The sequence below is a fragment of the Scleropages formosus genome, chromosome 19, assembly GCF_900964775.1.
Source record: "Scleropages formosus chromosome 19, fSclFor1.1, whole genome shotgun sequence".
Classification (NCBI taxonomy): Eukaryota; Metazoa; Chordata; class Actinopteri; order Osteoglossiformes; family Osteoglossidae; genus Scleropages; species Scleropages formosus.
The window spans coordinates 9,276,049-9,303,923 of record NC_041824.1 but is presented as its reverse complement, the minus strand read 5'-3'; the positions used below and the strand labels follow the sequence as shown (position 1 = coordinate 9,303,923).

General features: G+C 41.4%; 1 protein-coding gene across 1 annotated transcript; it reads left to right on the top strand.

The window, feature by feature from the left end:
• The first annotated feature begins 694 nt into the window (after positions 1-694).
• Positions 695-27,823, top strand: apbb1ip (amyloid beta (A4) precursor protein-binding, family B, member 1 interacting protein). The gene is made up of 14 exons (XM_029246132.1): positions 695-830; positions 10,304-10,363; positions 10,872-10,965; positions 12,071-12,348; positions 13,826-13,903; positions 16,071-16,230; positions 18,230-18,351; positions 19,816-19,890; positions 20,373-20,516; positions 21,408-21,518; positions 25,592-25,690; positions 25,790-25,904; positions 26,177-26,280; positions 26,622-27,823. The coding sequence occupies exons 2-14, from the start codon at positions 10,304-10,306 to the stop codon at positions 27,057-27,059; spliced, it is 1,878 nt and encodes a 625-aa protein (XP_029101965.1). The 5' UTR covers positions 695-830; the 3' UTR covers positions 27,060-27,823.
• The last annotated feature ends 52 nt before the right edge of the window (positions 27,824-27,875 follow it).

Here is a 27,875-nt window from a genome sequence, read left to right as displayed (position 1 = left end):
TGCCTATTTATATTTCGTGTATTTGCTTGTCTAACAAAGTCATACGGATAGTTTGCAGAATTATACAAAATAGGTTAAATATGTTCTTTTCCTCAACCGAGAACCTTTTCCCTGAGATTTGTTCTAATGAAGAACCCCAAGCATGGTAAAGAACACGCTGCGAAGTTTTTGCATCATATCCAGTGGACCAAGCCTCAGATCCTGAGCGTCCAAGCTGTAACCCCCAGCCTCCGTGCTGCTGCAATATGCAGTTTAGAGACGAAAAGCTGCGATAATCTGCTCTAAGATCAATGAACAGGGGCCGAAACGGAACCCCGTCACATTCCTTGCCCGTGTTCCTTCCTGTTTTGCATGGTCCGCCGTCACGTTACAGTTACCGAGCTTCAGGTTCCAAGTGTTTAGAGCAAAACCACAAACCACAAACGCAGACCTGCACTTGGATGGCAATAGAGAGTCAACTGAGATAATATTTCTGGACTGCGACTTCTTCACACTTTCTCGCTGTCTTATTTGGCACCTCCTTGGCTACAAGCCACGTGTAGGCAAATGGTCTTGTCGGCATGTGTGGATCCCCGAAGGAACATGTGGGCACTGCCTCCTTACGTGGCCAGCGGTGCTGCTGTCAACACACTTCAGCAGGAATGCAGTGGACAGGTCTAGACCTGAGCTTCCGCAAAAGGCAGGAAGCTCGGCATCAGCAGCAGCTAACGGCCAAACCCGTCACAGCGGCGCGGGCTGTAATGTGTACCTGCTGTCGATGATTCTTTTGAAAAACACAGACATTATACATGTTTCCTATGCGTAGTTAAGCCAGAGGAACCACGTCAAAGGTAAGTTGGCATTTAGCACTTGTCTTTTAACGGAATATGCTGGGTAATAACTGAAATGATATCTGTTACAGTGTCTTATGCATCGCATCAGTTGCTTCCAGCTCTCTTATCTGGGGTCCCTTCTATGTCATTTCAAGAAAAGCATGCTGAGAAAATGACATATATAAAGAATCAGTACTGGAGTTTTTTTTTTTTTTTTTTTCCCCCCAAATGGGTGCAAGATGTGTATGTTGTTTAGTGCTTTTTTGCGACACTTTTTGATTATAAGTCCAGTTCATCGCGGAGGGTTTGAAAGTCTTGCACCAGGGAAAAAAATCATACGGAGCATTTTTTGTGCAAGGCGTGGAGAGCGAGAAACTGGTGCATTTTACTGCACAATGGACATTGTTTCTTGGATGTGCGTTCAGCATGCAGCAACGCAGCAATCTTTGTTTTTTAGATTGCAGTTTTGAAAACAATTCTATAATTCTACCACTGTGAGCTTCTTTAAAGGGCAGAAATGTGGTCAAAGACCTGGTGTGGGTAAACTGTGGCTGTGTCTCCCAAATTCTCTTTACGTTGTGCGCCTCGCTCCGGGACTGGCTTTCTCTTGAGCCGGAACCCTGCATGCCTTGTGTTAATGACACCCTGGGGGAGAGCAGGCGGGTGGAGCGCTGATAAGTAGCCGTTAGTAACATGATGGGTTAGAAAACTGTTTGCTGCTGCAAACAACATGTAACGGGTGGGGCTTCACTGTCAGAGAGCAATTGTGCCAAGAAAGAGAAAACATTTCCCCATATATACGATGTTTCCCTCCAAATCCACTTGCATCATTACTTTACGTGGAATTACTCACTAATTTACACAGCTGGACAAGTTTTAGTAAATACCTTCATCAACGGCACTACAGCAAGAGGTACAACTTGACACTATGATCTTTGGATCTAAAGCCAGCAACTCTAACCCCTACAACAGTAGTAACTTCTCACGGCAAGGCCAAGAGGTAGTGCAGTGGTTTGTCGTAAGACGCATTACTATACCTGGGCTGTTACCTCATAAAGAACCCAAAATGTGGTCCAAATGGCAGTTCTGAGCCTACAATGTAACCCTTAGAGCAAGAACAGTGAATTATACATTAAATACAATACATTGGAAAGGTAAAGCACGAAGGTTCTCGGTTCTGGCTCTGTTGTGGTCGAACAACGCCCCCCCGCCCCCCCCCCCCCCCCCACTCAGAACTGCTGAATCTCTGTCCACATTTAAAAAGGGTCTCAAAACTCCTCAGCTCTTCCAGAGTCACTTTGCCCATGATCTCTAAAGTTCATGTAAGATACAGATGTAACTGTAAAGTAATGTAACCTGTAATGTGTCCTGTAATGTAACCTAAATGTTTGTGTATCTCAAAAAAAAAATAGTAGGGAGGTGATCAAGAATCATCAATATTCTGAGTTTTATGCAGCTACTCGCGTGATGAACATTGGTTCATATGGTGGAAAGAAACAAACTAACTGTGCTTAAGAATCACGAGTCTGCATCTGAGTGTCTCTTCCTGCTAATGTCATGCGCACATTGTATTTTCTATGAGATGTACGTCGCTTTGGAGAAAAGCGTCCGCTAAATGAATAAATGTTAATGTAAGGAAATGTGCATTATCCATGGAAGAGTGCTCCGCATTCAGGTCACTGCAGGATATGAGTTGCTTGTTATGGAAAAGTGAAATAGCCAAAACCATGAACAGAACTGAATGCTCCATAGTAATGTTTAGCACTATATCTCCCAGTTGCTCCACATGCCACAAAGCTGAGGAACTGCAACTGCCCTTATAAACTCTGCTGATGTTAAGAGATGGCCAACAAAAGTTAACGCTCCATTATAACCCCCAAAGTTACACAGTGTTATTGATTCAAAGATAGAAATTGTGTTTGTGATTGACTTCCCTCAATGTCACAACGATGATTAACATTGTACCTGAAATACACTGGAATACGTGTGGTAAAGTTTCAAAAAACAGTTTGAGTATTACCTTTACCACATGAGGGTGTGTACAAATATTTTTGTGCAACAAACGTGCTCTTTTTTGAACTTTAATAAAGAACATTAAAGGCCATTCCATTTCCACTTGTAGCAGTTTGTAATGTAGTGGCTAGGGCTGCTCCTTTTGGACCCAAAGGTTGCAGGTTCAAATCCTAGCTCTTGTACTCTTCAGAAAGGTACTTGCCCTAAAATTACCCAGCTGTATAAATAAATAACTGCTAATAGGTAATGTAACACTTTGAGCTGCTTTGGAGAAAAGGACCAGCTGAGTGAGTAAATGCAACTATGTTGAGCAGTCTGCTGTAGACCTTCTGAAGGGCCAGCTCGTAGAGTCCTTCTAGAACTTTCTCACCCTAGGAGCTAAAGAGTATTCATGGGAAGCGTCAGCAACTCGCCTCTAAAAAACTGCTCCAGTGTTCAGCCCTTTCCATTAAGCTATTTAGTTCCGAAGGAGGAGAGCAAATTTTTCATTTTTCGCACTTGATCGTTTGGATGTTTCCCTCCGATGTGATTTAACAGCCGCAGCGCTTTCTCCCCGGTTTCTCGGCTGATGTTTAACCTTCCACCTTGAGCCTGGAGTGAAGCGGCTGCCATTGGAGCTCAGTGTGACACATCGTTGTTTCCATTGTGTCAGAGAATATGATTCACAGGATTGTTTTATTTAACCAGTTTTACCTCAGGTTTGAGCGTTTTGTGAAGACCTCCATTTGTTGTTTCTGCTCTGATTCTGTTTCATTTTTACCTCTTTCTTCACTCGTATTACACCCTCTTACACTCACACACCCTTTCTTTTTTATGTATATCGCCGTTCACAACCTCCAGCTGCCTGTGCAAAAAGTCCAGGCAGAGAGTGGAAACAGATCAGGGTTGGTGCTACAGTTTATGTGCCCCAGGAAAGAATAAACCCAGCTTCCAGACTTCTATACTACTCGGGGGGAAAAAAAAAATATATATATATATATATATATATATATATATAGTGTGTGGAAAAAATTATATATATTTCTATAATATTATAAATAAGTATCTGAACATTACATATGCATAGAAATGAAGTTTGCACTGAAAGCTAAACTTATTTTAAAGACTAATTTTTGTTCAGAATAGGTATGTGCTATTTACTGCATGAACCAACTGTATCTGAGGCAATGTTACCTACAAAGTTGCAACGATCGGGAGACAAGGGGCGGCAATGCGTAATATGTTTACATAATATGTACGACAATAATGAAGTTATTCAATTTTCTAACAAAACTATTTATTCTTAAATAAGTTTTTTTTAAATTTTTTTTTCTGAAATTCCAATTTATTTTTTGATCTTAGTAGCATAATGCGGCGCCCCCAGGCAATTGTTTTGGTTCCCCTTATTATAAAACCAGCCCCGTCTCTAATGCACATTTCCATCAGTGAGTGGCTGGTTGCCATGCGGTGAGCTAACATGTAGGGTGGGGAAGCACATCACTCAGAGGACCTGACATGCGTACAGGGTACAGCTATGCAAACAAGCAACCATGGTGAACTGTCACCCTAGTTAACCACTTCCCCACAGAAAAACACTAGACATCTCTCAGTACAAGATCAATTTTGTCAGTGCACTGTAGGCATCGCTCGCACCCTGCAGTGGCGTCTACTGGATGAGACTTGGAACATGACATTTCCTTCAAAGGACTTGGCCGGAATATAACCATGGAAGGCATCAATTCACAGGAGAAAACAGACTGAATGTGAAAGTTTCCACCACACATTTTGAGGACCATAGTGGTTTTGTGCAGCCTCAACAATAAACTGATTGATTATTACCATATGGGTAAGAATTTGGCTTGGCTCCTGTGGATATACCACTCGTACACATTTCGTTAGCAGTCATTTTATTCTTGCAAAAGCCAGGTGAATAAGTGCTCATGAAACCCTACAGCCCTTGTTGCCCGTCTGTGATCTGATGACTTTGAGTACTTCTACTACTGCAACATAAGCACTTAAAATCAGTTCCTTAAAAAGAAGGTCCTTTATTATGGGACACAATTAAGCAGTGTTTCCAACAGGATTATAGCTCATGTCAAAGATTTTGCTGATTCATCATTTTAATTGCATGAAGTCAAGAGTGACTCAGTGTAAGATTTATATTAAACTATGAATCACTCTTTGTAAGAATTGTGTGAAACTAGGAGCCATGAATAACCAGATGTTTGTCGCATGGCATAACTAATATTTTTTGCAATGATTATCCTGTCATTGGAGCATCATAACAAGCTCAAGGGATCTGTATTTTCAAAGGCATAGATCCTTTCCATCCCCTCTTCAATTGTCCCATTCTGCATGAGAGGAATGTGGGTCATGTTTAAAACACATTCGCTCTCTTCTCGGTACTTTTCTCGAAGTCTGTTGAGGGCCCCACTGATGGTCTTCTCTATCTGTTGAAAAGCAGTTCTGGTGGCCACTTCTGCCTTCCCACAGTGCTTGTTTTGCTCTGTGGTGGATTCCATCTTTTGCTGGCCTAAAGGTGACTTGAAGTTATGATCATTTAAAACACATGGTCAAAAATCGTAAAGTATGGAGAATGGCGATCCATAAAGTGACCGAAAGTCGGCCTCGACTGAACGGTTAAATCATCATCAGAAATTATGATCATTACTTTACTTTTACTTTATCAATACTTTCATTTACTGTATATTCCAGATCAGATGCCCCACAGTAACCAAAATTATTAATTGATTATTGTCTCTCTCAGATGACTAGATTAATATAAAAAGGAGCTGCTTTTACATGAAGCAGGTCGCCAAACTGAAAAACCCTTTTTTTAATGTATTTCGTGCAATAAGGATCTTTTTGTATGTGTGCCTTTAATTATGGTCTGTACTACACATGGGGAAACTGATAGTAGCCCTTCGCCATTTAGTTCTCTTTACTTATGTGATTAAACAGAAATAAATCAGTTTTTTTCATACTTTATTTGGGTGCTGTTTGTTTCTGAGCATATTAGCCAGACAGCAGGATGTTGTGTGCAAAACCACAGGAACAGCCAAAAGTTACCATAGCAAAGAGATAGGGGCCTGGTTTTCTGCATTCACTTGTACCATTTGAAGGATCGTTTAAATGTCCGTTGCTTGGGTTCCTGTTTGTTCTAAGGACCTATTGAAAAGACATAGTCCACTATATTGTGAATGAACAAATTTCCGTTTGGCATCACCTACCAGCACAGTACATAAACGTATACAATGGAGACCTACTGTGTATTTAAAGTTGGGTACAAATTTGACAGCTTCTCGCTTTAGTTTAGGTTAGGGTTCATTTTAACTTAATCAGTCATGTGAAATGTGTGAAAAAATGTAACTCAACAAAATGTTAATAAGCCTTGCAGAAGTTACACATTGTGTCGCAACTTCCTGTTGCACGGTACCCCAGAGCTTTCAAAAGCAAGCAAGGGATTGCCAAAACCACTTCCTCGGGGGCATGATCTACTTTTTTTTCTTTTTTTGCATTTCTGTGTTTCGGGCGAGCGAGAACGGCATAGCAGTTTCGCCGGAACGATAACATTTCGCAGGTGTCAGAGGATAAAATCAAGAAGTACATCTGTGTGTTCAGCTCAAAATGAGACTCTAGGCAGCAGTTTCCACCAGAATATGTCGCATTAATATCTACTTTATAGTCATCTTCTCGGTGTGGCTTCTGCCTGGGCTAAAATCTCTTTGGTTTTATCAGAAATTATGTCTGTGGTCCAGTTTGGTAAATTTCAAACGTGCATAAATTCTCTTGACTTCTCAACACGTTATTGACAATAGATGACTGGAAGAACCAAGTTTTTTTATTTTTTGTAATTTTAAAATTTTTTACATTTTTAGTTTTTTTTTTTTTTTAAGGGATCAGAAATCATGTGCCAAGAAAACAGTTGCATCTTGGATGGTAAAGCTGTCCTTAACAACTTATAACCTCTCAATTCATCACTTCCAATTTTCTTATGAACTCTTTATTTAAAAAATTAATAGTTAACACTACTGTGCGTGACTAAAATTCAAACAATACAATCCATTCAGTAAAACAACAAATGTATCGTCTACATGACCGGTATTTTGAAACAAACCGAAAGCCACACCCCAAGGCTCTAAGATCTATAAAACCATTTTCAAAGAAAACTTACCACGGCAGCTTCACCGATGGTGCTGCCGTTCACCTTACCTACGTAGCTAGCCTGGGGGTTTTCTTTACATCGTGTCACACCCCTGTTTGTTACTTCTTACATAAAACAAAAATACAATTTGAAACAGAAGAAACAAACTACACTAAAGAAGAGAATAAATAAAGAAATAACCTTATTAAAATCACCATTCCAGTAAGCATTATAGTAAAGAGGCTACTTAAAAGTGTCATGCATTGTGAATGATTGCTGAGTTATATTGGATAAATTTTTAAATACGCACACCTAACATAAAACAGATTAACACACTACACTTAGGGGACCAAGGTTTGCATTTTTTGTTCTTTTATTGTTGTGCTCTAAAGCACATCACACACACATACCCACAGAGGACACAAAATGCCATAATACGTAGTGACGGTGGGCAACTAAATATTGCAAATACATATATACAGTAACTCACCCCAGTGACTCAAAAAAACTCAGTAACCCAAGAGGAATTAACACAATATATAAGATGCTTATTTAATGCAATTAAAACAACACATATTCAATATGAGTAGAGGAAGGATAGGAAGGCTCCTGCTACCCGCCCACAATGTTATTGTTTACACATGCAGTGTTGTGAAAGAAAGTTAGTTTGAAGTAAGTCCAGGGCAGAGATTTCAGTTGAGTTATTGGGTAGACTAGTAATCCCGAGAGCATACAGTGAAGGTTTCTTAAACTAAAGACAGAACCAAAGCCCAGGAAGAAGAAGCAGAGGCAGCTTAGAAGCCAGGCCAAGTCATTTAGTTCCAGAAAAATATCCCTATTGAGTTTCAGTCGGCAGGACTGCAGGTCTTCCAGGGGACCTGATCCTTGGGTCACTCAGCCCACTGGGAAGTCTGGGAAGGTGTTGTGGCCAGTCCCGTGAAGAAAGGCAATGGGGACTCGGAGCAGGACGTAACCTGAGCAGGATGGTTTAGGGAGAGCACTGCCAGGGCCAAGCAACTTATTTCGTTAGGACATTCAACATCAAGGCAGTGTTACCTCAGCAGACAAAAAGCCCTGTTCCCTCAGTTGGTGGGGGGGAAAAAAGAAGACAGTGGGTTGGGTTTAGACTGAGTCTCTCAGCCATCATCACATTTCTTCTTCTAAATGGAGACCAGCGGTTTCTGAAGGGCAACACAGGGCACCGTGCGGCAGGTCAGCAGGTGTCCAGTGCAGCAAGATGGATAGGAAAAGGGAGGGTGTAGATCAAAACCAATGAGATCTGAAGAGTTGCCTTTCCTCCCAGACATCAGTCGCAAAGTTTGAAAGCAATACGAGAAGCGCAGAGTCGTTTAAGAAGATGTTTCACTTTCATATGTCAGAAAATTAAATGCGTATGGAGATATTAAGCGGTGCCAGCGGGCCCATCGGCTTGCCTGGTTCCTGTTTCTCACTGTTCATCGCCGGAGGAGACAGAAGAGTCAGGGGATTAAGAAAGAGTGATGAAAAATGAAAGGAACTGCATGTGGATTGCTAACACAAGGTGGTCTCACAGACTTGGTCTCTGCAAAGTCAGAAGTGAGAAGTTAGGTTCTGGTCAGCCTGCACATTCGGTTCTTCTAGTGACCTTAGGAACACAGTCGGCTGGGTACGGAATGGGGTGCCCTCCTCTCTTGCCCAAGAGCCACAGTCATTGTTGTGAACTGATTTGAATGCTGCATATGTAAAAATCATAGCAACATACTGAATTTGAAATGTCTGAATTGAAAAAACGATTTTGTTCTATTTTATATAGTGTAGTAGTGTGTTTTGAAGTGTGTGACTGATTTGACAGCATTTATGGAAGGTATAGTATACATGTTCTTGGGGGCTGCGTTCATGAAAGTGGCCGTATGCACTATTATAGTGTGTGAGTGACAGAGAGAGTGTGTGTGTGTTCCACTGATGTATGGATGAGTGACCCATTGTAAGTAGTGTATCTAATAGTGTAAGTCACCTTGGTGAATAAGGTGTGTGGGCTGATAACTCTACATAGAGTCCACTGGAAGTCGCTTTGGAGAAAAGCGTCTGCTAAATAAATAAATGTAAACGCAAATGCAGCCCTATGTTGGACGTCAGTGTTGTAGAACATCAGCGCTTCCCAGGAATCCTCCTGGGACAGTGACCTCACATTAGTCATCTGAGAATTTCCATACACACCTGTGAATGTCATGATGAAACACTAACACTGAGCAATTACAGAAAGGATATGTATGGAAGAAAGACCATGGGCAAGGAACCCGTTGGGACCCGCGTTCAAATTGCTGTGAAAAAAAAAACAATTTAATCATTAATCAATGCTGCTTTACACTCTATTTTATCACAAAATCGGCATAAAACTGCGGACACGTGGCTGCGCATCAAATCTTGCCCAACAACATAAGCAGCAGGGATTTTGCAGGAACTACATGTCATGACAAAGAACAGATGCATAGTAAAACTATGCAAACCGCACCAGAGCCGCCTGCTTGTTGTGCAAGGCAGAGCTGCACAAGTGCTACATACTACCAGGCCATATTGCGTTTGTTGAACTATTTTTTGGTCGTGTGTCTCAAGCAAGGCACCCTGTGTGCTCAACTGCTGCTCTAAGGGTGCTCTACTCAGTCAGTTTGTGGTTTTAACTGATTCCTTGCTCAGCACCGAGTGTTTATTTTTGTTTAGCAAAGAGTGAGCAGGTCCTGATTTCAGGTTTGGCCTGTGAAAACATGCCGAATGGTGTTTTTGAAGAATGTACCCCATATTCTCTCATGTTTCTCGAGTCACAAGCACAGAGACTGGTTCCCCTATGAAACCCAGGGATCTGCTATGCACTCACTGGCCACTTTATTAGGCACACAGACTGGTGGTTATAGTGTGAAGGTGCGGGGGGATGTTTTGAACACACACATTAGCCTTTTTGGCACACTGTGAGCATTGTTTGAATTCCGCTGTACTAAAACCAAAATTACTGCTGACCAGGTGCATCCCATCATGGTCAGTATAGTTTTCAATAAACTGCTACTTCCAGAAGGGTAGAGTCCCTTGTTACAAAGTACACATTCTCTCAGGATGTTTTCACGAACATGACACTACCATGACTATTACCATTATTAGTGCCCTAGACAGCCCATATCTCTCAAGCCAATACAGCATCCTTGGGCTGAAGGAGAACAAGTTGTTCTCCCCCAAGTACTTGCCAGGTGTGCCTAATAAAGTGGCCAATGACTGTACTGGATCGTTAAGACTGAATATGAACTGTTTGTGGGATGTGTGATTACAATGCAGTCATGACCCCTCTTTGTGCTGCTCTCCTGGTGTATGTACATGCTTCGTCTGACAGATGGATGACATCGATGCAATGTTCACTGACCTTCTGGGGGAGATGGATGCCCTGACGCAGGTGAGATCACTGCTCTAAATGCTACACAGCTCATGACTAGTGGAGTATAAGTCCAGAGAAAAAGACACAAACCCACAAAAACACCATTTTCAACACCGAACATTTGAAAATTGCCCAGTTTGTTCAAGCCTGCATCTTCAGTATGTTTATTGCCCAGGACTAAATCATTTGTCATGATGACACACTAAGATCAGGATGCCCAGAGGGATGCATATAAAACCAATCAGTTACCATGGATTACTGTGTCTTTTACTCTATGGTCAAGAGTATTTATTTAAAGATTTAATGAGTATAACCCTGTGATGCATTTTTTTTCCCTTTTTGTCTAGATGTGAGAAACATATGCAAGTTTGCACAGTTTACCTGTTTAAAGGAATATAATAACATATTGCCATAATCATATATATATATATATATATAATATCATAATAACTGATTAACTTACTCAAGGAACAACATTGTTTAGAGGGCTGGTTGATGACTTTGATTGTTTGTTCCTTCTTTACAGAGTCTGGGTGTCGAAGCAGTTGAACCTGTACCCCCAAAGGCCACAGCTCCCCCCAGCAAGATCAACTTCTCCATCGGTTTTGGGAATTTAAATGGTACATGCTACTGGGACAATTTTAGAAATTCACTACATTATTTTCCCCCAAGCATAGCAGATCACACTTTATTGTGTTATAAGTAATAAATATAATTTAGCTTGATTATAAAGCTTGTTGCTGTCGAAGCAGAAGTTTGAGATGCTGGTCCTTGTGTTTGCTGCGTTTTGTTCTAAATTACCTTGAAATTGTTTTGCCTTGATTGAGTTGTTCATTGAACAAATTCTAGTATTTAAAATATGCTGAACTGAAAGATTAGCTAAGGGCTTCTAATTACCAGTTGAATAGTCAGCTTGTTCCAACCTAGAAAGGGACAGTTAGTAGTATAGTGGTCAAAGGTTGCTGGTTCAAATCTCCCTTACTCCTATGGTACTCTTGACTAAACTAAAACAACCTACCTACACAAATGTGTAGATATTTATAAGTTGCTTTGGAGTAAGAGTATATCTAAACATTTATATTACCACTAACACAGTATCTGAGGTAATTTTGTAAGTTTTTATTCTAATTTGACCCATTGTAAGTAGTGTATCTAGCAGTGTAAGTCACCTTGGTGAATAAGGTGTGTGGGATGATAACACTACATAGAGTTCATTAGAAGTTGCTTTGGAGAAAAGTGTCTGCTAAGTAAATAAATGCAAATGTAATTTATATTAATCACTCATTTACTTAAGGTCAGTACTGTTTTATTCTGCTTAGTTTGTCATATGAACAATTCCACATTCAATTAGCTAAATAACACATTAATAAAATTTAATTGATCAAATGCACCAGCAACAGTTTTCTAATATCCTCATATGGCCTTTGATTGAAATGTATGATTTATCCAAGGAATGAATTGATAAGGACAACTTGACTAACAGTTTGAACAAAACTAAGCAAACACAGGGGTCACAATGACCATGACCTGGATAGAGAACCACTGGAAAACAGCATGAACTGAGGCCGCAGGCAAGAAACGCTCTGTCTATCAGATTCTGTGTCCCCACTAACTGAAAAAACAATCACGGAGTATTAATACCATGGGATGAAAGTGTGCAAAACTCTGTGTGTCTGAACCCCCCCCCTTGTCCACTGACCCATTCCTCCCCCTTTGATCCTCCAGAATCCCTGAATGAGCTGGAGGACCATGACTTGGACGCCCTGATGGCAGACTTAGTGGCGGAAATCAACGATGTGGAGGAAAGTATGACAATCACCGGGAAAGGTGGCACAGCAAAGCCACATGCTGAACCTGCAGGCCTGCCTTTCCCTCCACCCCCTTCGAGACACTCCGCCCCTCAACCCACCCCTCTCAATGTGGTGCAGAACAGTCTCGGTGCTGCAAAAGTGCCCTCACCAGAACTTCCGCCTCCTCCAGAGCCCCCCAAGCAACTGTTGCCGGTAAACCATTTCTGAGTGAATGATTCATTTTTTAATGGCTACTTTACACTGTACAACAGTCTCTATGTCACTTTTATCTTAATAAATATAACATAGCATTTCATAACATTTCAAAATGTTGAAAATGAGCTTATTTTGTTAAAACTTACTAAAATGATATTTATAATGTATATGTAGTCATTCTGCTTTTAACGTTGTATGCGATTAAGAATGGTTCACTTTAGCGACTATTCCGTTTTCGGACCATGACCACTAAAGCACTCATGAATGTGTATTTGTTTTGCCCACATCTACAACTGAACCTGCGCATTATTATTTGTCTGACACTTTTCTCCAATACAACTCAGAGATATTTACCAATTTACACAGCTAGGCAATTGTACTGAAGTAAGGCAGTCTAAGTGCCTTCATCAAGGGTACAACAGAAGCAGGGAGATTCAAAGTGGTATCCCTCAGATCCAAACACAGCAACTACAGCCACTATGCTATCAACTGCTCGATTTGCATGAACCCTTAATTTATGATTACTTAAAGCAGGAATTAAACCACTAACTCATTATGGCCAAAGATGAAGATCAGAGGCAATTACCAAACACAGGCAATTTGACGCTACCAGGTCCCTCTTTATGCTTCTCTAAAAAGTACTTATAGGTTCTCAGGCCTGAGGATAGTAGCCGCCTTCTTGTCCATCTGTCTCCAGGGCCATGAGACCCCTTACTGGAGCAGTTCAACTGCTCTCGAAGAAACTGCCCTAGGCTCACTGAATGAGTTCTTTTTAAAATTAGAACAACAATACAGCGATGTTCTTTTTTAAATTATAACCTTTGCTTGGGTGGCATGGTGGCACAGCAAGTAGCACTGCTGTCTCACAGCACCTGGGTGATGCAACAAGGTGTAGGTTCAATACCTGCTTAGTCTGTGTGGAGTTGGCATGTTCACCCCATGTCTGTGTGGGTTTCCTCTGGGTGCTCTGGTTTCCTCCCACAGTCCAAAGACATGCTGTTCAGGTTCACCCGTAGTGTGTGAGTGACACAGAGAGAGAGAGTGTGTGTTCCACTGATGTATGGATGAGTGACCCATTGTAAGTAGTGTATCTACCAGTGTAAGTCACCTTGGTGAATAAGGTGTGTGGGCTCATAACACCACGTAGTATCTGTTGGAAGACGCTTTAGAGAAAAATGTCTGCTAAATGAAATAACATACACAGCAAACAGAGAATAATGTTAGCATGAGGTCTTTCTATAAGTTCTTTCCATGACCAGGGGAGATGGGTCCAACTGGTTCTGCAGTTTGTCATATGTATGAAGCGCACATGGTAGTGAAGATATAAACTATAGTAGAGTCATTCCTGCTATTAGTTCAGTTTCCCCATCACCTCACATTTTAATTACTTTCTGAGGTTAAGAACTAATTAGTACATTTTTAATATGTGGACATTCATGTTATATTTCCTTGACTCATTTGTTCATTCTCCCAGGAGGACATTGAAGCACAGGCCAAAGCAGACAAAATAAAACTGGCTCTGGAAAAGCTAAAAGAGGCCAAAGTTAAAAAGGTAAGAATGCAAATAATGTATCTCTTAAGAGGATAAATCAGTGCAGGATAAGGAATTATCTCGTCGTGCACAAAATACTTTTCTCATTTTCCACAACATTGGAGTGAAAGTAAGGTAATGAGAAATCACAGCAAGAATTAAACAATACAAAAATGCTTAAAGGTAACAGGACTTTAACTACTTCAATGAGATGCTTTGAGGACATTGTATTAGGTTCAAAATTTTGAAGTACACTCATCCTCCCTGTTTTGCACTACTGTGGGCAAAAGGTGGTCTGAGATATCAAAATTTCATAATAGTTTTTTTTTCTAAATATTATTTTTTGTGCAGTTTTTGCCATTGAACACTTGAATAACACATATTATTTTAGTGCAATAATGCAGTATGTAATTATTATAGCTATAGAGACATTTGAGAAATAAAAAAGCATCTGTATATATTAATCTCAACATTTTCATTCCAAATGTAGAAATGAAGACCAAACAGAGCTCCTGTAGAGGTGATTTGAAACATAAAAATAATATTCCAGGATGTCAGAGATTGTATTTTTACACCGAATTCAGTGTACACTTGAGCCAGTGCAATGCTCCTTGTTAGGTTCTGTTAACTCAATTTTCTTATTGACTGCTATAGGTTAACACCTTCTCTTCTTCTTCGTAACTACATCTGGAATTGTTAAATGAAAATGTTTTCCTCTTATCCTTTACAGTAAAATAAAAAAAACACAATAAATCCAAAACAGGGGTCTGAAATAGAGAAGATGTTGTATACTGTTACAGTGAAAAAAGTTTTAAAGCTAAAATGCAGTAATTTTCTTCAGACCTTTTCTTAACCTTTGGTGTAAAAAAAAAAAAATCAGCTGTAATGCTGCATCGGGGTTTTATTAATATTATTGCCACTGGCCAGTTTTGGAAAAGTAGGGTGACAGGCATTCAAACCAACTTTCATTATCACAGGAAGGATGTGGTCTTTTGACGAGTGGAACAGAACCCAAGAGGTTTTTCATCGTCAGTCTTGGCATTGCTTTCATAATGGTGTAATTGAGAAATCCCAGACAGGAGAGACCTAACCAGTTCAGAATTCAGAGGTCAACACCACCTCGCTCCTCAGATCAGAACCTAAACCGAATGTTAATAAGGCACGTGCCAGTCCAACATCTGCAAAATTTCCTTATTTTACAAGAATAATGTCATCCATTTGGCAGTTCGACTCCACATGTTGTTTTCATTTCTGGACCCATTAATCACAATATTCGATGTGCCTGAAAAATATCGGTTTCCCTGCGGTGTGACGCATGTATGGTTTTGCGTGTTCAAAGTGATCAGGGGTAAGGCTGGTTGACGTGGTCGCATATTTGGCTCTGTTCATGTCTAAAGAAGAACCCACCGCCCCGTTTCCTCGAGAGGGCAGCCTCCCCGGCACCATTGCGTCGGCGTGGGGTGTCATGTGCGAGGATGATTAAAGAGCAGGCATGCGTGGCAATTTGTGACTTTATGCTCTGGGTGTGACAGTAACTTAAAATGGTCTTTTTTGGGAAATGCAGTTAAGCAGAAATAAATATAAAGTGGATGGCGAGGTTTTGAGTTCCTGTATACTCATGGCCAAATGCTTCCTGATATTTTAATTTACTGTTAGTATTGTACAGGAAATATGTACGCTTAACAGTAAAATTCCAAGGAAGACCAAATAGTTTAGATTGAGATGTGTTTTACTTTTAACCATTTGTTGCTTGTTTAATGTTTGTTGCTCCCTACCAAGAACAGCTCTTAGTTTGCAATATTGTACATATCGCAGTCCGCCCACTCTGCAATTATACTGAAAGCCCATTGTCACTAAATGGTCCTGTTGACTAACCTTGAAGCTGAGAAATTGGTATCCTTCCATTTAAAATTTTCTTTGTCCATCGATATTCTTCCAAGTTATTCTAAATCCACATCATGTATGATTCCTTTTTTTTGCACCTTAGAGTTGGGTAGCATCAGACAGAAGGTTTGATGTTCACTGGTTGATCACTCATGGCGCCAGGTGTCGTGGTCCATTAGTCTGACATCCAGATGCCGCAATGGAGTTATTAATCCAAGACCCATGAATAACCCATTAATCTGAGCCCAGAGCTCCAGTGTAATGAACACCATCATTGAGTTTGTCTTCTTCCTGGTGGCCACAGCTCGTCATCAAAGTAATCATGAATGACGGCAGCTCCAAGACCCTAATGGTGGATGAGAGACAGATTGTGCGGGACGTGCTGGACAACATGTTTGAGAAGACGCACTGTGACTGCAATGTGGACTGGTGCCTAATTGAGACCAACCCCGAGCTGAACATAGGTGAGACGCATGTATTAGCATGTTCCTGTTGTAGAGGTGTTCTAAGCCTGCATGGTGATAACAGTAAACTTATTATATAACTGTGGTGGCATGATGTCTTTTGCTCGCAATCACTTGTTTAAGTGTTTAAAACCATCACTGGGTTCATAGCTGAGTCTTTAACTTCAACTCATTCTACAGCATAAGACAACCCTCCAAAGTGGCTAGTCTGAGTTACAGAAAATGGAAAATAGAGGAACAAGCATTAAAATACTCCAGTTCAAGGGAATTACCTGGTTATTTTGGTCCAGGAGATTCAAGACCAAGTCACATGGGCATGTCAGCTTGTTTTATGCTCTTTTACTCATAGCCATGATGCTGAGATACTGTAGGCCACAGACAGCATGTGAGATGTATGTATTTCCATTCCTGTACACAGCACTTGTGATAGGTTTGCACAGGGCTGACTTCATCACTAGGCAAACCTAGGCAATCACCTAAGGTCACTGAAATTTGCGAGCACCAAATATTACTACTAAAACAAAAAATGGTCGTCTTGCAGAAAATTAATGCAAAAAATCTTTCTTAACAAAGAAATTATTATTATTACACACACATTGTCTGAAACCGTTTCTCCCGAGCGGGGTTGTGGCGAGCCAGAGCCAAACCCGGTGACACAGGGCGTAAGGCTGGAGGGGGAGGGATGCACCCAGGATGGGGCGCCAGTCTGTCACAAGGCACCCCAAGCAGGACTCGAACCCCAGACCCACCAGAGAGCATATATATTTTTATTATTATTATTATTATTATTATTATTATTATAAGAAAACTGAAGCTCGGCCATGCTATATATTAGTATGTAAAGATGTCATGGGTGAGGACAGATGGTAGTGTAGTGTAGAGCTGCTGCTGCTGCTGCTTTTGGCTTCAAAGGTCATGGGTTCAATTCCCACCTCTAGCTGTAGTACTATTGAGCAAGGTAACTTTCCAAAAAAAGAAAAAAGTGCTCCAGTAAAATAACCCAGCTGTATAAACGAGTAAGTAATTGTACATTGCTTTGTAAAAAAGCATCAGCTGAATGAATAAATGTAAACATTGAATGACATCTGTGCTTGAAATATTGTAGCTTTGTAGGTAACACTTTCTATCAAAAAAAACACTCTTGCTGTACGCCGTAAATAGTTTATATCCATTTGTTCTCTTAGCTAACTTTGGTCTTGAATATAAGCTTAGTTTTCAGTATGTTTTCAGTGAATAAAGTCTAAATTTATGCTCTGTGTTCGTGTAATATGTGTTTTAATAACTGAAAAATATATATTTATCAATTCAAATTTTGTCTTCCTTTTTTGAAGTTTGTGTGTATTTATATCTAATATAAAAATATGTTTTCATATACTATACATACCTTTACAGATTGAGAGATAGAACCCTAGGGCATGCTTGACTGAGTCTTGACTGTACTGTTGATGCTGGGTTTGTATGTCTCTGCATTTATGTATGGTCAAATTCAGCCCAGTATATTAACAGACTCGGTGCTCCTAGTTTATTTTGACGCTTCTTTGTATCAAAGGAAGAATAAATACCACCTTAAATGGGTAATGATTGAGTAATAGGTTGCAATACAGAGGGTGGGCCTCCAGTTAGGGCTTTCGACAAGCACCAGTGGCTTGTAACTGTGATGCCTAGATTAAAGTAAAAGGTCCCACACCCAAACTCTTGGGTTGACTTTACAGAAGCAGCATCTGGGTGGGCCGCTGTGGTTCCCACCGACCCTCATGCAAGTAGCAACCTACACTCTTAACAAGTAATAACCATTTATTTGTTTTCCGAGGATATATTGGAGATGTTAAACACAAAAAAGCTAACATGAGACCCTTAAATGCAGATTTACAGCTTTGTGCCACCAACAGAAGTGGTCTTCTTCAAGATGCAGTTGGTTGGACATATTTATAACGTTTTTATTCCTGCTTCATAAATTCACATGATTAAGCCTGTATACTTTAACCTGCTTTGTCATTAGAGCGGGGTTTTGAAGACCACGAGAACTTGGTGGAGCCTTTGTCTGCATGGACACGAGACAGCGAGAACCAAATTTATTTCCTAGAAAGGATTGATAAATATGCCATCTTTAAAAATCCACAGGTATGCACTTTTTAGCCATTTATTTTTCTTGTGCGTGTAAATCTAATAGTCATATGTGAAGACAGAAATTTGGACTTCTTTTCTCATTACAGATATTGTGCTTACCAATTTAATTCGTTACTTGGGTTGAACTTGATAGCTGTGTGTGTGTGTGTGTGTGTGTGTGTGTGTGTGTGTGTGTGTGTGTGTGTGTGTTTGTAAATTTTGATTGAAAAAATACAGAAAAGTGATGAATGGATTTTTCACACGAGAATCCCTGAACTCCTTGGTGGTAAAAACGTTAAAATTAGAGTAAAAAATATATATATACATTCAAGAAGGTAGGGATTAATGATGGTATGCTGAGATGTCATTTTACTCTTGTGAGTTTGCATGTGAACAATAGTGACCTGGGAACAATAAAGAGATCTAAATATGGCAGGCAGAATTCTCTTTTCCACTGTCAGTTTATTTAAAAAAACCGGTCTCCTTTTTTCAGTATATCAAGTTTCACATGTTGTAGACAATACATCATTCCTGTACAACTCAACATCTCCACAGTAAAGATGGCTCAAAGGATGGTGCCTTCAACTAGGCCAAAAATTTAGAGTAGCTCACTCCATCAAGTAAGAAAATGTGGGTCAGCAAGTTCATGGCAATCAGAAATTCAAGGAATGACTTCATTTTCCATATGCTCCCATTGATTTTTAGAAATCTATCATTGCATTTTTTTTCTGCCCAATGCCATCTGGTTATTGTCCGTTTTTCCTTGTGCGTGAAATAGTCTTTGAATCCAGAACTGAACTTATGGGTGTGTCTCGCAGAGCAATCCCACAAAAGATCCTGTCATCAATAAACAGAGTAGATCAGGGCATTTGTTATTCCAGCAGTGATGTTCACAGTGGTAACACAGGTTTTTGTTTTAATAACTGGAAACAAAATGTTCTTATGTCTGTTTTTCATCACTGTTTGTGGAAAGTGGAGTGCCCTCTGATTTGCAAATGATTTGTGATTGAAGTATTTAGCCTTTAATTTTTAGGACTGGGGGTCGGGGTTAGGGTTACGGTTAGGGTTAGGGATGGGGTTAGGGTTAAAGTTAGTTTTTCAGATGGGAATAGTGTTAGTATTAGTTTTCCTTCCTGAATTATTGAAGCTGTCAAACTCTAGCCTTAGGGTTAGGATTAGAGTTGGGGTTAGGGTTAGGGCGAGAGTTATCTTTACTTATTGTGACAAGTTGGAATTTATTAGATGAGCCTGAAGCTGTCAGACTTCAGCCTGAATTTTCATATATAACTTGGTTACATTGATTCAGCCATACATTCTTTCTAGTTTTTCTAATATTTTGGGACTACACCATCCTGTCCTTGTTTTCATTTTGCATTAATTTGAGAAGCACTGATTATACCTGTCAGTGGGTTTACTTTTATATAATGAACACACTCCCAAAATAACACACAAACTTGTATTTTCTTGTTTCAACTGTAGAATTTTTATCTCTGGAAAAAGGATAAGAAGTCCCTCCAAGACATGAAGGACAAAGACAAAGAGTTACTCCTGCAGGTAAATGGTCTGGTTTTCCCATATGCACAATGTGATGTTGAATTTCTCAACAATATGTTTTACCGCATAACTAGTTGGCTCTACATACGAAGTCAGCGGCTGATGTTTTCTCTGCCATAATATGTTACAATCTGACTTCATCCAAAAAGAAGAACAGTAACCAAAGGTTCACTAAAGGGTTCCTTCAAGTCTTGTTCTAGCAGGTTGGTGTATATTTCCACAATGAGACCGTAAGAATTTAATCAAATCAATAAATGATCCATTTTGACTCATTCAGCCTATTGTTCTAGTACTGAGGTTGCAGGTTATTGATATGGAGGTAGGAAACCAGAACAAACTTTGGCCAGCAATGATAAGATCTGGAACCCCTTACATACAATCATCTCTACTGGAGATTTCTATTCTATGGAATGTGGAATGTGGTGAAGGCCACCAAGGAGACTGTTTGACTCCCCATTCTTCTGCTTGCCTCCCCAATCCAGGAAAACTTCTGTGGGTCTTCCATCATTGTGCCAGACCTAGAAGGTGTGCTCCACCTGAAGGAGGATGGAAAAAAGTCCTGGAAGCAGCGCTATTTTCTGTTGCGGGCATCTGGAATTTATTACGTGCCCAAAGGAAAAACCAAGGTCAGTGCAAAGAGTCCAGTGTAAACCTAGAGCTCCCTCGGCAATTCCAGCAAGTCCTCAGCCACCACATCATCAAGAGTACCGGCTTTCTCCAGAACGCACTTGTGCAAATATTGGTTCCCGGTCAACTCAACACATTGTGCAGTTGGACATTTTGGGTAATAAGCTTTAACCCCTAGTGCTTAATTTTTGCCTCTGGCTTTAAGATTGACCCTTCTGGAAATATCACTTCTGCAGTTTCAAACCACATATTACAGTCATTGCAAATTGATCATATGAGTTTTTAACATACAAAATTGATTGGATTTGTAATTCTAATTGACATCACTCTGAAAAAAACGTTTTTCACTGGGGAATCGCGATGTGGTGATGACATATTTGTACTTGACGTGCTGCCGTGTGCCAGTCCACAGTAGCTTAAATAGCTCCCCTTTCACACAGATTGCATGTAGTTTTGTGTTGACTCTTAGCAGAGTCTTTGTCAGTAGAGACTGAACAGATGCCGCCTTCAGAGTCGAGGATGAGGGTTTGACACCGGAGGTTCTTCTCCCTTGTCAGTGTGGTGTTAGGTGGTCTCCAAAAGCAGCTTCGTACGTGTCACGGGCACTGGGGATGCCTTTCGTGACCTTTGACATCCAATGCTGGCCAAAGGTGCACTGAATCCCTAGTCGTTTTATACTGATGACTTTTTCCGTTTTCGTTGCACTTTGTTGACATTGACAACACTCTTACCTGGAAGGATTTGCATTGCCATCACGGTAGACATGGAACACATTCTGAGCCAGCACTAGCACGGGTTGTTGAATGGCCGCTGACAGGTTTCATACTTGCACACGAATGGCTCGTGGTGGAAAGGCCTCTGGGATCACAGTGTGGCTCCTCTTTTGGCAGACGTCACGCGACCTGGTGTGCTTCGTGCAGTTCGACAACGTCAACGTCTACTACGGCAAAGAGTTTAAGAGCAAGTACAAGGCGCCCACGGACTTCTGCTTCGTACTCAAGGTAAGCCGGCTCACCTTGGCAACACACCCTACCTCTGGTGCTATGTACCCTTCCAGGGGGTATTGTTCAGCGGTGTTAGGGTTTGGATTATGATTAGGCTGTCAGAGTATCGCCTTGTCATTTTCTTGGGCTTCAGCAGTGTGTGAGAATTTTACCAAAGAAAAGTCATCACAGAGCTACGTCTGTGAGGCCACAGGCTCTGCTGTTCTATGGTGTGGTAAAAATAAAAGAAGCTGAATTTGAAGAGCTGTTGTTAGCAGCTCAGGTCTGCACTGAACAGGTTTCATGTTTTTTTTTTTTTTTTTTTTCTCCATGGTGGTTTATTTTATAAATATCCTACATAGAAATGCATTAGCACACCTCCACTAGTTCTAAAATATGAGCTTGTACCTATCAGTCATAGAAGTAGCTCCTGCTTGAACATTAAACGGAGCACATAAAATAATGCTTCAAATAAATTAAACATAGTAAAAACATATTTTTTTTTAAAGGAGCACACTTTTTCGGACAAAGTAACCTCACCCTTCACACTAAGTAATACAAAGCTTCCACCTTTGGGCTCGGCGGTTGCAAGTTCAAATCCCACTTCCTGTTTTACTACCCCTGAGCGAGGAATTTACCCTGGATTAAAAATTACCCGGCTGTATACATGAGTAAATCGGTTGAGAGAGAAGCATCAACTAAATGAATTGATGTAAATAACAACAGACCCACTAACTGGGTCGAGTGCATGACCGCAGCGGCACAGTGACCGCTCACATAACTGAACGGCATGAGCTGGACCCTACGTGCCGCAGTGCACTGCACGTTTGTTGCCAGATTCGGGATGTCTTGGTCTTGTTGGTTCTTCAGGATCTTAGAAAAAAAAAAACTCCCCATGTAAGATGATTTTTTTTTTTTTTTTTAGCTCAGTTCTTGTTTTGAATGAACCTCTAAAAGGAACCGAAATGTAGTTATAATCACTTTGTGCAGCGAGAACTTTTTAACAAACTTTGCATTATCTGACCACAGTCTTCCAGGCTTGCGTGTCTGAGTTCTGCTGAAGCACAACTGGCCAAGCCGTGGAGATGATGGCCGTGGTGCTCGAGGCTGGCAGATAGTCTCAATCAATATGCGCACCCTTGAATACAACATATTTATTGACATTTTCAGCCTACATCTTAATGGTGAACGTATGGAAAACTTGGTCTAATTCAGCATTTGCCGCAAGCCCTCTGTCTTCGGACACCAAATTCCGTATCGGCCTCCAGTGAATTGCGTGAGGATCACCATACAGTAAAGGAACATAGGTTTTTGAGACACTCTGCACTTTCACATGGTGGGGGTGCAGTGGTGCAGTGGGTTGGACCGGGTCCTGCTCTCCGGTGGGTCTGGGGCTCAAGTCCTGCTTGGGGTGCCTTGCGACGGACTGGCGTCTCGTCCTGGGTGTGTCCCCTCCCCATCCAGCCTTTCACCCTGTGTTGCCGGGTTATGCTCTGGCTCCCCGTGTGGGACAAGCGGTTTCAGATGGTGTGTGTGTGTGTGTGTGTGTGTGTGTGTGTGTGTGTGTGTGTGTGTGTGTGTGTGTGTGTGTGTGCAAACTTTCACATACTTTGATATACAGAAAACATGACATAAGCTGAATGAATATTCCAGGTCATTTCAGCCAATTATAAATAAATAAAGATTTTAAATAGCTAGGTAATTATACTATTATATAATATAATTAATTTAAATTCATCCCACCCAGTTTTATAAACTGCTTGTCCTGATCAGGGGGTTCCGGAGCCCATCCCACAGTCATTGGACGCAAGGCTGAGGAGGGTTACACCCTGGATGGGATGCCAACCAAATACTAGCAAATAATAGTGAATTATAAATATATGAGAATTATGCCTGTAAGGTCTGGCCAAAAGTATTAAGCCTCTCACATGCTAGATTTTGAATATTATCAATGGTGTCCAACATGAGATATCTTTTATAGTTTTCAGCACTGAAAGGAAAGAGGGAGAAAACCGCTGAAGCAAATATAAATGTTGAATTCGACCAAATACTTGAAGGTGACTCCATAAGTACTTCTGTATTCTGAACACATGTACGGTGTAGAATATCTCAGGGTGGCGACATTTGTAAGTATCGCATGCATTATTTATAGTCTGCGTTCTACACATGAAGCTTTGAGCATATTTTAAGGCGGGGTGCCTGTAAATGATGCTACGGTGCACATTCAGAAGTAAACAGCCACCTTCAGTGCGAACGCGGCTCAGAATCGGTGAGAAGCCGATTCGGTTTCCAGGGGCAACCAGCGACAAACTGTGATGGTTGTCATCGCAGGGGATGGTAGCAATACAGCTCTGTGGTTAGCAGACATGAACATTTGTCACGTCTCTTGGGCTGGGTTTTGAACCCCAGCCCTCCATATGAAAACAGCAAATGGTGCTTTTTTTTTTTTTTTTTTGGATTATCTGAAAAACAATATTCATCTCAACAAAATATGAGAAAGTGAACATACAACTATGGTGACACACATTGTTTAACATCCTAAAAAATGTCAAAATGGTCAAGTGGTGAAATCTGTGACTTTGTGCTTAGAGTCACTCAAATCCCACCTCCTACTGCAGTACCCTTGGTCAAGGTATTTACCCTGAACTGCCGTCCTAAAAATTACCCAGCTCTTTAGATGGGTAAATCAGTGTAACTTAACAGTTCAGTGACTTTGGAGAGAAGCGAATAAAACATGTAAACATAAAATATTCAAGATATAGGAAATAGAGGAGTTATTCTGGATGTGAAATGATTTCATTTCCGTTTGTCCCAATGGGTGGAAAAAGGCATTTGCTAGTGGTAAGAGAATAATGATAAAATATATGAAATATATTGATAAATATAATTTACAGTATATATAATATAATAAAATAAAGTGAAATTAATGTTATTATTTCATTACAAATATTCTTAGCTATGCAAAATTGTCTGAGGCAGAAAAAAACTACAATAAAAACACTGTCAAATATGTTCATTTCAAAATTATTAGAAAAACAGCATTTGAAACACACTTTGTCCTGCTGGGAGCAAGAGCTTCAGGGAGGAACTCTGACGGTGCCACGCCACCTGGTGTCAGCAGTGGAGAACAGCAGCTCCTGCACTGCGTAGAGAAAAGAATCATGGGACAATGGGACAATGGAGGATGATGTTGACTGGTCCAGTACTTAATCCAAGAGGTCATGACCTGGGGGAAGGGGGGGGGTGGGGGAGGCGCATATCCCTTTAGTGACCTGAAGGTCACACGATTCCACATCTGTATTGAATAATAATAAATACACTTTAAATGGCTATAAGTGCTTTTAATAGCTGGATATTGATGGGTCCAAGAACTAAAAAACATGCTTCATTTACGAAATCTACCTCACTCCACGACGCCTTTACGGAATGTTCCAGAAATATCTCATCTGCGTTTTAAATACAAGGCTGTTGCTGGCGCTCTAACATGTCTATTGCGGGGATGTGATGGGGTATGAGCTCATTCCACCGGGGTTCACGCAAGCGTTGAGAAAACCTTCAACAAAAGGTTTGATTCGCGCCCATCTATTTTCTTGTAAAACCACAACCCAAACTCTTTCGATGCAGTTATGGAACGCAGGCTGATTACTCTTACACACTTGGCAAAGCGTCGTGTTTTATTGTTACAGTTGACAGCTGTTCCCTCTGTAAATGAGGGCGATCAAAGTGTTTCATTTCTTCTGCTTGAAAAATTTACATCTGATCTGCATGACAGTTCAAAGGAATTCTGGGATGTCTGCACACCCTTGTGGAACTTCGTAGTGCTACATGACCAGGTCCAACCTCTTGACTGTGTTTAATGTAGATGGGTGTGATTCTTTGAGATCTGTCTCTGTGTTGTGAGCCAGTGTTGTACTGCTGGTAACGGGATGGATGGATGGATGGATGGATGGATGCATGCATGGATGCATGGATGCATGGATGCATGGATGCATGGATGCATGGATGCATGCTGCAGACAGTGTTTCTTGCGCACTGCAGTGTCACTACTGGGGTCCCCAGCTATCCCTCATGACACCGTCCTTCTCCTCCAGCACCCACAAATCCAGAAGGAGTCCCAGTACATCAAGTACCTGTGCTGTGACGACGCCTGGACGATGACGCTGTGGGTCACAGGGATCCGCATCGCTAAGGTGGGCCGGACTCTCCCTTTTGACAGCTCGTTTCGAGAGCTCGGCAGCTAAGGAACGTGTGTGAGGCTCCTCGTCACGGGGCTGTCCCTCTCTCCGCAGTACGGCGTCACGCTGTACGACAATTACAAGACGGCCGTGGCGAAGGCCGCCTTGTCGTCGTTCTTCACAAACCGTACAGTCACAGCCACCGCAGTGTCTTCCAAAGCTTCTGCTGGTAAATGCTTTTCATCCAGTGGCACATTCTCAGTTCCTCCAATGCCTATCTATCTATCTATCTATCTATCTGTTTGTTTGTTTGTATCTATGTATGTTTCTGTCTGTATGTATCTATTTGTCTGTCTTTCTGTCTGCCCATCCATCTATCTATCCGCAATGGCAGAGTGTTCATTCCTCCTTTCTGGACTGTTCCATTGTGAGACTTACATTACATTGTGATATTTAATAGCTGTGGAGGTCAGTTCTCAGCACAGTTCTGTCTGCTTCCAGCCAATGCTCCATCTCAGGCCAACGGACACGCAGTCCCAGCCCCTGTACAGCCACCTCCCATCGCAGCGGCCTTCTCTCAGGCCTGGAGCCGAGCCGAGGCCAAGGTGCGAGGATGTAAAAAAAAAAAAATGTTTGAGAATTCCTTGAGTTCACAGTTTATTTCACATGTTGGAAATTTTTACTGCTTTAGTTCAGGTAAGTGCAACAGTGGGAGGTGGGATTCGAACCTGTGACCTCTGAATCCAGAAGTGGCTGTATGGGACCGCAGAGAGAGTGAGAAAGCACAGAGGCAGGGAGTTAATTCACCCACCTTCCTTAACCGCGTGCCCAAGTTAGGGTCATGGTGGTCCGGAGCCTATCCCGGAAGCACATGGCGATACGCTAGGAAGGGTGCCCCCCACGTTAAGGGTGTAAACTAATGTATGTTTCTTATGATTTTCCAAAGGACCACGGTGACCCGTTCACCTTGCCGCCGCCACCTCCCGACCCCACCCTGCCACCTCCACCCCCGCCACCCCCCCCACCCTCTGCAGCCAAGAAGGACGTCGTCTTCCAGCCTAAAGCAGCTGCCAGCTCCGAGCCACTGAACTTCCTCCCACCACCTCCAAGCGACTTCCTTCCGCCTCCCCCTGACAACCTCCTGGAGCCACCCCCTGATTTCCTGCCCCCGCCCCCACCGGCAGCCACCGGGGGAGGACCCCCGCCTCCTCCTCCTCCTCCACCACCACCTCCCATGGCAGCCAACCCGGCATCCGCTCCTACCCTGAAAAAAGTGAGCGCGGCCCCCACACCCAGACCAGCGCCGGCTGCAGCGGCGCCCTCTGGTGGGGACCTCATGTCAGAACTGATGGTGGCAATGCAGAAGAAAAGAAGGGCGCAGTAGATAGAGCTCGAGAGCAGACCTCACTGCCACACGTGGGAAGTACATATTTATACCATTAGTACTAGAAACTTAGAGTAGGGGATTGAGGGAACTGAACTGAAATATGGAATATATATTCATATGTTTGGAATTTATGTATACCAATCTACGTATATATTCTGTAAATTATACAGACACACACACACATACACACACACACCTTACAGACTGTAAACATAACTCCATGTCACATTCCATGTCTTTACTCTACTGTTCTTGCATTTTTGGATTATGAAATGAAATTACAATTTTGTATAATAAAAGTAACCACTTCATATTCAAGTACGAGTACAAAGGTGAACATACAAATCCTTTTGTATACAGTGTTTATATTTGTTGTAAAGTTAAAATATTATCTCATTTCCACTGTTATGGCAACTCCTGGGGTGAAGCTGTTGAATAAAAATGGAATTCAAAGCCTTTACCGAGCTCAGTGGGAAAACCGGGACGTCCATTACCGCGCTTCTTTTGGCATCACCACATCTGCACAGATATTGGAACAGATGATTAGATGAGACGTAATTATTACACAAACATGCGCGAAACTGTTTCCAAGGGGAGCAAGTCGTCACAGTCTGTTTCTCATCGGATCTCGTGAGATCAACACTTGAGGAATGATGCAATCAAATATTTTGTGGCACATTTGCTTTGTGTCATTATGCAGTGTCTGAGTGAATAAACTTGTTTTACAGCGCTTCCCTAAAATAAAATCAGTATTTTTTACATTTGCATTTATTCATTTACCTATACTCTTTTCTGACGTACAACTCAGAATAA